Source organism: Lissotriton helveticus, chromosome 6 (genome assembly GCF_964261635.1).
Source record: "Lissotriton helveticus chromosome 6, aLisHel1.1, whole genome shotgun sequence".
Classification (NCBI taxonomy): Eukaryota; Metazoa; Chordata; class Amphibia; order Caudata; family Salamandridae; genus Lissotriton; species Lissotriton helveticus.
This window is the reverse complement of record NC_136067.1, coordinates 265,289,614-265,301,862: the sequence shown is the minus strand read 5'-3', so window position 1 is coordinate 265,301,862 and position 12,249 is coordinate 265,289,614. Positions and strand designations below refer to the sequence as shown.

The 12,249-nt window shown below is 42.4% G+C and overlaps 1 protein-coding gene across 1 annotated transcript in view; it reads left to right on the top strand.

The window, feature by feature from the left end:
- The window catches only part of KLHL29 (kelch like family member 29), a 1,176,991-nt gene extending 1,165,098 nt beyond the window's left edge, over positions 1–11,893 (top strand). Inside the window, 1 exon segment of the mRNA XM_078647716.1 lies at positions 7,808–11,893. Within this exon segment, the coding sequence (XP_078503842.1) occupies positions 7,808–7,991 (184 nt within the window). The 3' untranslated portion in view covers positions 7,992–11,893.
- Positions 11,894–12,249: the final 356 nt, after the last annotated feature.

The window sequence follows — 12,249 nt, the reverse complement described above, 5'->3', positions numbered from 1 at the left end:
AAGAGTAGACATTGGAATGTTTGGGAGCTTGGAGAAAAAAAATATTGGAATTAAGAGGTGATACAAACCTGTGTAGGGAGGTTGAGGCAGAGGAGGAATTGTCATTTGAGTGGGAGGAGCTACTGCCGATAATATTATGGATAAAGGACGAGAGCAGTAAGAGCAAGAATTTGGGCAACTGTTACAGACCTAATGAAAAAATAAATCTGATCACAGTATAGCCGCAATAAAAATGTATTATGTTGATTTACGTATGGTTATCTTCAATGAGGAGAATTCGCATCTTTGATGGTCATTTAGAAAATCTGATTTTTGGTGATTTAGCAGTAGTTAATCGTGCCTGTAAGGTTGTATAGTACTTATTATCATGTTTGGTAGTAAAGAGTGTGACCAATGAGGGATTTGATGCAGTATTCAAGTTTGGGAACTAGTTTGCACAGATTGTGTCTGCGCAGAGGATCAGGTCAGAGCCTCTGTATATTAAATAGCTGGTATTGAGTGGCAATGTCTGTAGAGTTCTGGAAGGCCGAATCTCATTTCAAAAGAATTTTCTTGCTTTCCAATATGATAGGGACATTATGGAAGACTTACGATGCATGAGAAAGCGAGTACAGAGCACGTTATATTGATGAGGATAAAAAGCGGATGTCACTTTTTGTGGGATTTAGCATGAGCTGTGTAAAGCCATGCAGTAGCAGATGAGAGATACATAGCAGGTAGTTTAACATGAGCTGGGTCATAATGGAGATAAATGTTATGATGTCATCAACAAAGTTATGATAATAAAAGTAAACAAATATATGTTGTTTTCAAGAGAGGTTTACAGATGGCAACAAGGAGGGGGTCAATGCACGGTACATTTGTAACTCCTATGTTTAGACATTGAACCTGTATGAATGACAACTAGAGGCTGCGTTTGATAGGATACCATGGGTGTAACAACAGCCAGGAGAATTTGTTTCTGCTCTTCTTTGGTAGCCAGACAGCCCTGTAGTTTCAAAAAGTTAAATAACATTTATGTCTATTTTCTTTGTAAATCTATTTTCATTTTCTGTGCATACTCCTTTAAGACAAATTGTCATTCAAACATCACTCCAATAAAACAAAACCAAAATGTACGTTGTTCAACATTTAAAACATGCGTGCATATTTACATACTTGTATCATTTGGTATTTCACAACAAGCTGTCATTTTGCCAAATCATTTATTTAGGCTTATTACAGCTGCAATAATGCTTTACTTTCTTACCACTGGTCATCCATTTCTAAGCTTCCTTCCATACATTAGCCTCAAACTCTGTAGGTTTTTACACTATTATTTCCTTCCGTGCACAAAGGATGGTGCAGACGACAATCCAGTAGCACGCCTGAGATAATTTGCTCCCCTACAGAGCCACAAGAACACACCGTATGATACCCAGTGGCCTTAGTCTACAGGAGGCAGGGGAAATACTGCTGGGGAGTGGAGAAACAATGTGTGCCTTCCAGGTTTCATGTGAGGGAAGGTATAGTGGATGTGTACCTTACTCCTCTCGAGATGGAGAGACCCTTGGACTATCAAGGATCTAGCACTCAACAGCACAGAAGCTAAATATAAAGCTTGCTCATCCCAGTACCTGGCTGCACAGCTAGGTAGTCTGGTCACTGATAATAATTCTTATCAAGAACCGAATAAGCCTCTTAATAGCCTAACCTGCCCGTGCCCGGTCTAACACATACATTAGGCTGTTAATATGTGGGACCTTAAGTTTTCTGATTATTATTTAAAATTATTATTATTTAGAAACTTACATAGCGTACAGCTACCCCCAACGGGGGTGTCCCGGCGCAGTAAGCAGTTGTGATTGTCTCTGTGCAACTAGAGGTTGGTAAACAGACAGGTTTTTAGATTGCGTCGAAATAAGCATTCCGGGGCAGATTTATGAGTTCTGGCGCATCTCTGCAAATCAGCAGGGATGCGCCAGAACTGATGCGTCACGCAATTCCCTCCTTGCGGCACCACAGATGCGCCGCATTTACAATGCGGCGCACCATGGTGCAAGGAAGGGCAGATGTGTGACGCATCTTGTGGTGTACGGGCGGCGCATTGCTGGAGTAGCGTCGCAAGTGCGACGCAACTCCCGCAATGTACAGAGGCCACCCATACATAACGTGGTGTGTCACTCCTTACGCCTGCCTCAAGCAGGCGTAAGGATTTGACGCAGCAGCGTCGTAAAACTGACTCAGTGAAATCTTGTAGATTTCACTGCGTCAGTTTTACGGGGCTTTCCTATGAGGGAACGCCCACCCTGCGACAGAACGCCCACATGAAACCTGACGCAGGTTTCATGTGGCGCAGGGCTTTACAACGTGACGCATCTGCCTAGATGCGTCACGTTGTAAATAGGTCGCAGGGATGCGCCATGTTTCCGCGCCGTTGCGTCACGCAACGGCGGCGTAAACGTGGCACAACCCCTACGTAAATCTGCCCCTTAGATTCTGTCATACGGAGGGACAGTGGCAAGTTGTTCCAAGAACGAGCAGTGACAATTGTCTATTAGTAAACCTGCTATCCCTGCTAGAAAAGCCGGGCAAAAGGCTTCACTGGTTGTTGATATTTACCAACCCACACAGACTGAATTCAGGTACCAACTCAGCTGGGGAGCATGCAATTATCTCTCCAACACTACCTCTAATGACCACTAACCCAACGAAATTACCTCTCTAGCACAATGACAGTGTTCTCATTAAATTGTGCACCATTAACTTACCAAACTGTGAAAAATTAGTAAATACATATTTGCCATGCATTTATTTTTACTTGTTTAAATAACATTATACATTCTACAATAAGAAACAAAATGCAATATTACCCATAGAAAGAATAGACTAGAGTTAGCAATAGTGTTCTAATAAGGATACAGTTGAATCAATATAACAATGCATACACTAATTTAAGTACATTAATTTGAAACTGAACACTGTATGGGTTTAAAATTAGCAATCAGTTTTAGATTAAGGTTGTTATAATTATGACAAGTTTTCCTTGTTTTTTAATTTAATATAATTTAAGTTAATGAAAAAGTAATAAATGTTGTTAAATGACAGGGTTGGGATGAGCATCAGAGTAAAGGTCCTAAAAAGTAGAAATATCATGGATTTAATTATATCCAAACAATAACACACAAACAATGGTGAACTGCAGTATTGTAAGCCACAAGTTGCTTGAAAGAACTGAGAAAGAGTAATCCAGCTTGTGAAGTATTTCAGGGCCATGATAATGGGTCACCTCCTCCAATACCATTGAACGATTGATCATTTCTGTGGTGTGCATCGCATGCAGAATCTATCTTTTTGAAACGGCACCTGGCCAGAAAAACACAGAATTGTGTCTTACATTATCTGAAGTAATTTTGATGTTGGCTGATCCAAAGATGGATCAGTAGGAGCTTTGGATGAGCATGAAACAGATTTAGGGATGGGTGAGAGAGAGTACTCATATGGAGGACAATACATAACTTGCCGTATAGAACAGATATTCTAAATGGCAACTCTTAATTGTTCTGCACCTCTTTTTGGAGCAACAAATTTGCAATGCTACTCTGGTATTTGTGATGTCTTCCTGAGCTAGCATTGAATTATATCGGGAACTAGTGTTCATCAGACTGTGGTCGGTAGCACAAGATGGCAGATGGCTTCCCCTAGACCTCTCATACCAGCACCAATAATCCTGCAACATTCTGTCTCCAGCAATAAGATACCAGAGCAATGAACCTGTGGTTGAGAAAAGGTTTAAGTGGGGCACCGACGGGGCCAAACTAAGCACTTTGTCAGATACAATTACTTTCTACCTGACTGAGCCCTAAAGATGCCCTCACTTAAGGTATCAGCTGGAAGTGATGTACAGTGAGGCCTGGATGGGCTCGAGCAGTGAGGTGCTGGTGGGGGATTTGTCGACCCCCCCCCCAGGCTGTGCTGGTGGTCCATAGTGGAAAGGCAGTGCTGAAGTGGCACCATGTGGGTTCAAACCCCGGGGCCTCATCTGCTGTATTGCGGGGTGACACTCCACAAGGGTACACTGAAGGGGCTGAACTGATACACTACTGCCGGTAGTAGACCAGGACGTCAGCAACAGGTGAGGGGTACGGAGGTTGGGTACAGTTGGTGGGTACACACTGTGCCCCAGAAATCTTCTGAGGCTGCTCTCCGCGTGGCTTGGAAGTGAGCGGGCAGCATCAGGAACTGCACGACCCAGGAAGGTCGTAGGGTTCCTTGCCCCTACTTCCTTGCATCTGCACTTTCTCCCCCGCTATTCTCCTTCTTTGGATCTGCTGGTACCCACCATTTAGAAAAGTGGTGCAGCAGGCCTGCACTGGTCCTGAGAGGCCCATTGAGAAACAGAGGTGCAGTAGTGAGGGGGAACATCATAGACATTGGTTGGCCCACAAGGTAGAAGAGAACCATGGGGAAACTGCTGCAATGGACATGGGTGCCTAGGGGCAGACAGTGCCCCAAGGCACTTCCAGGTGAAGACACTGAAAAAGTGTTTAACTTGAAATAATTCTCAATCACCTTGTGTATGAGGTCTGTAAAGGTCTCCTCTTTAAGCCACTATGGGGAAAATTTACAACAAAATGTCGGAGCGCTGTGTTACACCAAAATTGGTTCCTTTTTATTGTGGAGGGTGGCACCCTACAAATGTTGTGCTGCCTAGCTTCCTTTATGCATCGCTGAACGATCCTTATGCCCAGCCAATCTCTTCCTGGACCTGCAAACACTGGTCTCCAAATTCCTTTTGAGGGGTCAACTCCTTAAAATATCCCTTGTGAAATAAACCTTTTCTCTGTATGAAGGTTTACTGTGTGAACCTGATCCTTCACTCCATCTTTGGGCAGCACAGATGGTGCTGATAGGAGAATAATTGTTTGGGAACAGAAATAACCCCCCTTGGTGCCTATAGTTGGAGACCCTTCAAAAACTATGGTCTAGGTCTGCTGTATGTGAGGCTCCCCTGCACCCGCTCCTACAGATCACAAGATTCCCAATTCTGTGCTGGCGATCAGCCATGAAATATATGAAATGGCTAATTTGTTAAAACAAATATGTGATACAGACTTCTAGCCGCAGATTCCTTCACGTAGAATTATCCCCAGGCGTGAGACTGGATCCGGAAAATCTGTTGCGCAGCATTCCTGCGTGCTGGGGGGATGGCATCACGCGACTCCGCCCAGGCATTGTCTGCGTACATGACATCAGCGAGGTCACATAAGTCCCACCCCGGCGCGTCTATATCAGTTTGTTACTTTTCCACGTGCAGCGCGGATCCTGTTTGTGCTCTGGGCCTGTTTAGGCCTTTTCCCTTTTGCTATTTAAACAGTGTGCGAATGCCTTCCGGCTTTAAGACGTGCTCGTCTTGTGGACTCCTGATGTCGGCGACGGACCCTCGCCCCATCTGCATGTGCTGTTTAAGGTAACACCACGACTCCACTGATTGTGAGTCGTGTCAACAGATGAAGCCGAAGTACCGGCGGGAGCACAGGATGAAACTTCTCTCGGCTCGCATGTCCAGGTCGACGTCATCTTGCTCGGCCCCTGCGGAGGGTTCTTGCACCCGCTGCCTCCCTAGTCGACAGCGTCCTTCTCCCAGGTCGCAAGAGTGTCCCTCGCCTGTCGGTAAGTGTCGCAGTTTGTCCCCGAGAGTCGGTTTCCAGCCTGTCGGGGGCGTGGGCTCTCTGCGGGTGGTGCGGCCCGCGTGTCGTGCCCTTTTCCACCGTTTTCCGATGTGGGGGCGACTAGAGCTCAGATGGAGACCTATGCGGTGGCTCTGCAGGCCTCGCTGGCTTCTCCTCCTTCCCCTCCTGGGACGTCCCAGAATCCCTTGCATGAGCGGGGCCCTCCGTGGTGTCGCTAGCGGCTCCGGCGCCGAATGGCTCAGATCCAGGTTCGGGGGATGTGGTGCCGTTGGGGTGCGGCCCTACAGGGTTACCACCTTCGGACCGTGGCGCCTCTGGTTCGCCGCAAACTCCCACAGGAGTCCCTGTGGTGTTGCGGGTGGTCACTGGGGCTTGGGACCTTTCGGTCCTCTGGACAGGTGGCGGGCGGTCTTGTCTGGGGCTGAGGTGACGCCACTTCGGCGGCTGCTGGCCCTGGCGGCACCACAGGGGTCGGCAGAGGGCCCCTCACGCCCCGTGAGGGGTCAAGGCTGGTGGGTACCCCTCGTCCCTCCCCAGGGCCCTCTCGGCCTTCCACACAGGCGGCTGCCTCATCGGAGGTCTGGTTGATGCCTTTCCGGTGCCGTTCCCTCCCCGCCCCGACTCCGGCCCAGCCCCGGTCCCCTGTGCTGTGACGGAGGCCAGCCGGCGCCTTCCTTGGCGCCGACCGACGATGATGTCCTGCCTCAAATTGCGGACTCTACGGCGCCAGGTCGACATCGGGTCGTTGACTCGTCTTCGGACGCCTCTTCTTCTGCAGAGGTTCGGCGTTTGCTGGTGTCATCCTCGCCGGAGATGGGCCGCCGCATCATGGCTTTTTCACCGACATCGTCTAAGGGAGGCTCCTCGCCGTCTTCGTGGCCACAGTCTTCGCCAGAGGAGCCGCTTGTTTCCCACTTCTTGGTCCATCTTCCTTCTTTCCGTACTTGGCCCTTCCATCCTCCGGTTGGCTTGGGGGATGGCCGCCTTAGCTTGCAGCCGTCCCCTAACGAGGAGCTTCTTTCCCCTCCGCGGGGCCCTACGGAGGTGGGTGTGGCTTTCGCTCGCGCTGTTTCCACAGCTGTTGGAATTTTGCGCATGGGTGACCCAGCTACCCATTTTCCCGCGGATCATCTTCTGGAGGTTCTCCATCAGGGTTCTGGTGGCAGGGAGCTGTTGCTTCCCTTCGAGGGTTCACTCCATTCTTCTCTCTTGGGGCATTGCAAGAGTATGATTTATAAATTAGAGGGTGTGCGAAAAAGCACCAAAAGATTTGGGGCAATTGGCAATCCAGATTATATGTGCTGTGCTCTTCTTTATGAGGTTTTAGGCTTTCTTTACTGGCATGGTGATGGCTCCCTGGTTCTTTTACGTATCTAAATTTGTTTTACAATGTTGTGCTGTTTGATATATTTAACAATACAGATATTTCCTTTACAACGTGGAAGAAACTAAGCCTGAACCAATGGTTAAGTACAACAATTAGCATTGCTATTTAGTCCTATAGTGTTTGGAAAAATATAGTCACTTAAGAACATCTTTGGTGGAAGTGTATTTACCCATAATTTGAATCTGCCGCTCAGAAAAGTATTTCTCAGTGGTATGATAAATAAGTTGATGCATGATTTACTTACTGCCTGCACCTATCCGCATTCATCATGTTAAATATTGTGGCTGCTCCTCTAATTATTTCTTTCTGGGTTTTTAAAAAATGTACAGTGTTTGTGTTTAATGCGGAAGTATAGGAAAGCAGTTATTCTCTCGATATGCCTAAAACATTGTTGAAAATCATTCATTGATTTTTTGTCTGTTAGCTGATACATTTTACATGTCCTGTTGATTCAAATTTTAGTTGAAGCTCACATAGTGAAAAGGGAGAAGGTTTACTGAGACTCAAGTAGTTCATTTTTAAGTACAAATACTCTTACACTTTATACATAATATGTACTTCACATAATCTTGTATGACAATCTGTATTCTAATTCTGTATTCTCTTTTATTATGATTAGATCATTGTCTTACACTGTATGATTTTATGTTTTTTATAAATTTGTAAGTGAATACTTTGGATGTCATCACAACGTTTTTGCACATTCTTGACATTTACTAATATATTCTAATATTTTTATTTCTGACAGTGCTGTGGTTCTTGATGGGAAAATTTATGCCACTGGTGGAATTGTCAGCAGTGAAGGACCTGCCCTGGGCAATATGGAATCTTATGACCCCACGACGAATACCTGGACCCTTTTACCAAATATGCCATGCCCGGTCTTCCGACATGGATGTGTAGTCATAAAAAAATACATTCAGAGTGCGTGATAGCAGTCTGCTCTCTTCAGAACTCTTATGCCGAAATATTTTTTTTCCCTTTTTTCTAACCAACTCAAGCAATGACTTTGCTTTGAAGAAGAGAGAAGAGCATAGAGAAGACACACTGGTCTACAGACTTAAAAGTATATTGTCTACATTGAATGTAGAAAATCACCTTTGTCATATGATGAAGACCGGGTGAGATGCATGGTAACATGTATAATGTGCCACAACCATAGAAGTGTGCCACTGCTTGTGGTGGTGGCACTTGCTCGAAATATAGGCTTTTTATCAAACCAGGTGCAATAGAGTTTCACTTGTTTGTTGACTTTGATGTAGCAGAGTGAGACAGACCGAAGAATAAATGCTACAATTTATGGTTAAAGTTTTTATATAGTGCATCATGCGGTGACTAAACCTGTTTATAAGTGCCGTATTTACCTTAGGTTTGAGGCCTTCCAAGAGGATCCAGTGTAGATTCACTCTGCCAGTGCACTTATTTTAGCAGTGTGCCCTTAGAAAGATTATCAGAGTGACCAGGTCTCATTCAGTCCTTAACTTGTTGTATCAATGGCAGATTTTTGTTTTTATATCAAATGCTGAGGATGAAAATATTACCTTGGGGTCAGTTCTTGTACTGAAAGTAAGTCTTCCAGAGGATTCAAAAGAGTTTCCCAATTCTCTTGACACAGCACTTTGTGTATGAAAAGGAGACAAGGGAGAGAAAGAAATGGTATATATTTTATATATTTAATAAAAAAATCCTTACAAGTGTGTGGAATCCACGATTTCTGTTTGGAACGGAAGGCTGCTATGCACGGTTCTGGTGTAACTCCGCCTTTCTTCTTTCTGTGCCCGCGTCTGCTTTTTGAGCAATATTTGGGCAGAGCTTTGTATCTATAGGAATGTATTTGGGTTTTGGATATTGTCCGATATGCTTTTTTAGAGCTGTTCTCATTAGGATCCTTGTAATAACAGGAGTGCAGGCTTCAAAATTTCTACTGGTAGCTTTTTGTCATAGACTTTTTTCTCCTACCATCAAACAGTGTGTATGGAGTACATGGTGAAATGATATTCTGGCATATATGTAGCGCTGTAGATTCGTATTAGAATTTTAAAGCGCCTTATGAGGAAGTTGCTTATTTTATTTAACCTTTTTATACACCACCATTTATACCTATATAGATATGAAACATATATACAGAGGTGGTTTGTAGTATACCAAATTCCAGCCAGATTCAGTGGCCTAGGGTAGCAATTTAGTCCATAGCATTTAGCTGATCTGTTCTAGAAGAAAGAGTTCTGTTCACATAGTACCTTATGAATTGAGAAATGTCATGCTACATTATCTTAGGGGCATTGTCATACTATTTTTCTAAAAACCTGGCAGCATTCAAGTAAAGTTCATTTGTCTGACAATATTGTATGCAGACTAGATACTCAATGGATATCTAAAAGGCTCCAATTTCTTTTTTGAGACCATGATGTAGCTTAGTATTATAGCTGTATAAGCACGTAAAGTACACATTATGTATTTTGAGGCATTGTAGATAACTTTAACTCTGACTGTCAGAGATAGAAATATGTTCCTTGCTTCTTAATGCCCACTTTAAGTCATACAAGGAAGGCTATCTCGAATGTGAAGTAGTTCATGCTCTTCTTACTATCCACACCTACTGTATTAAAAAGAGGATGTTTGAAATATAACTCAGGACTAATTCTGAACTAATTGGCACGTCTGTTGAACTAGAATAGTTAATGAATACGTTTGTTACATATTTAGATTATTTCTTAGCCAAAAAGAATTCGAGTTATTTCTGTGTTCACAAAACACGCATTTAGACTCATCAATATGATGTCCTTAATTCAATCAAACTATAACAGCCATGTATAGCTAACCCCCTAAAACGAGCCCCTGAAATTATGGCCACTGAGCATTGGCAGTGGGAGTAAACAGCAGCCTCCATTTTGAATAGTGGATTAAGCAAAGAAGTGTGTTTGAACACATCATTTTCATTAACATTTTTGCATGAGCTCAGTCAATAACGTTTACATGTTGCTTACTCCATTACATCCCTATGTTTGGAGTCTTCATAAAAAACCTTTACTGTAAATTGAAAACAGCTGCAAAGAAAATGAATAATGATAGGTTGGTTGAAAGTAGAGTACTGTAGATTTTATGCTGTAATTCAAGGAGTGCACAAACTAATACAATGGCAGAAGGTAAGGACATTAAAAGTTACACCGGCTGCATTTTTCAGGGAAGAACATCGTTGTTATAGCCTAAGCTGAACTACAAAGGAATCAGTGATTCAACGTGAGGGTATGGCAAATTGGTAGAACTAGACTTGTGTTATGGAAGACATAATCTAACTTGTAAATCGAGAATCCCAATGACAACGACTAAAGTTTTAAACCCAGAGCAACAATTTTCTGAAAATGTCTGGATGATTTCAAATACCTAGTATGTGTTTTTTAACTGATCATATTCAGTTTTAATTTCGGAATGTGATAACTGTAAAATATGTGTCCATTAATACTCCAGCTTCAATGAAAAATATTGGCTCTTTGTTTGCACAAGAGACATCACTTTCCATTAGAAACATAAAACCTTGAAATTCCATATTGGGAGGCATTGCATTTCCTATAATCCATGTTGATAACTTTAATATACTTTAGGTCTCACAATGGGAAGCAAAAATATTTTCCTACTCATCTTCTTGAGTTCCCAAGATTGCCCCTTGCCTGAACATATTCGTTATATTTCCTCAAAAAGGTATAGCCAATAAAACAAAATGACACAGCGTCCTTGGATCCACTCTGTTGACTTTTCTTTTTACTTATGTGGTATTTAAATGCTGTTAAATCATCTTGGAACTGCAATTTGCTCATTGTTATGCATGCTTACAAATTAAGAAAATTCACCTGTATGATGGAATTTCTTCATTTTGGGAGTACAATGCTTCAGTAGATGAACACCCACAGATACCTATTTTTGTGGGTATTTCACATGCCTCTTGCAAATAGTTTCGCATTCTGCAAAAACATGCTTCTGTAACTGGTAGGAGTAAGTGCCTTTCCAGGGTAGGAAAGGGAAGATGCCCTTTAGTGTTTAAAGTGCAGGGAAAGAAATGTCTTCACTGGAAAATGTATACAAATTTACATGTGAAAGTGTTTGGCCTAGTGGGAATCCCACATGAGCTTTTTTGTTTCACACTAGAAGAATCTAGCATAGCTATGACTATTGAATCTGTTATTCTGTAATTGTTTTCAATCCCTTAAATTAGAAATGCTCCTCAAATTTAGGAATTATCCTACAAAAGCAGAATTGTGATTTCTCGAATAGGGGCTTTGTTAATCAAGTCCCTAGTATTTATTAAACTAGACCAGTCATATAAGTGGGCATTCATTTCATTAAATAAATTATTATTCTTTTAATCAATTCTCTAGTCTATATTGAACCGGACCCTTCGTAGAAGTGGGCATTCGTTTCATTAGCAAAATAATATTTTGTGCCTGTATAGGGTTGAATGATGCACACAAGGTTTACGTTAAGTGTCCAAACTTTTTCTTTGCTGGTATTTCTTTCTATTTATTCATTGAAAACAAAAGATAATAAGCACAATTTATCACCGTACATTTCATTGGATATGTGTAAATCAAGGTGCAAGTGTGAATCTATAAATTGGAGCAGAAGCATCCAGCATGCTGGAGCAGAGCTACGTTTTTGTCTCTTACCTCCAAAGGAGGTGCTAGTTGACAAGATAGATGTACGCACGTGCTACACATTTACATGTCTTCATCTAATCACACTGGAGCAAAACTGGCTATTTCTGTGAATACAAAAACAGGGTTATCTGTAATAGAAATGTACATAGTTTATGTTCATTGTTAAGTTCTTGTTATATGATAATAAATATATTTATAGAACTAGAATTTGTGTTTTCTTTGATTGTTCATTTGTGTAAATTGGTAATGTGAATTTATGTCAGTATTTTTCAGTTTTTCTTGCGCTTATTGGTGCATATATCATTTTCTAAAACTTCGATCTCAAAGTGTAATCCATTTTCAAAATTGTGCTTTATATAATTAAAGCATATTTTTATGTGTTTATTTAGTTTCATGCCAAACATTTCTACCAGATATCCTGCTTGGGAAACTGACCTATCTGGATGTTCCAAGTCGCCCTCTTCCCACAAGTAAATATGTTGATTAAATACAACCTTAGTCATAAGTAAGGCTCCCTGTTTTCCGTTTTTACAGATTT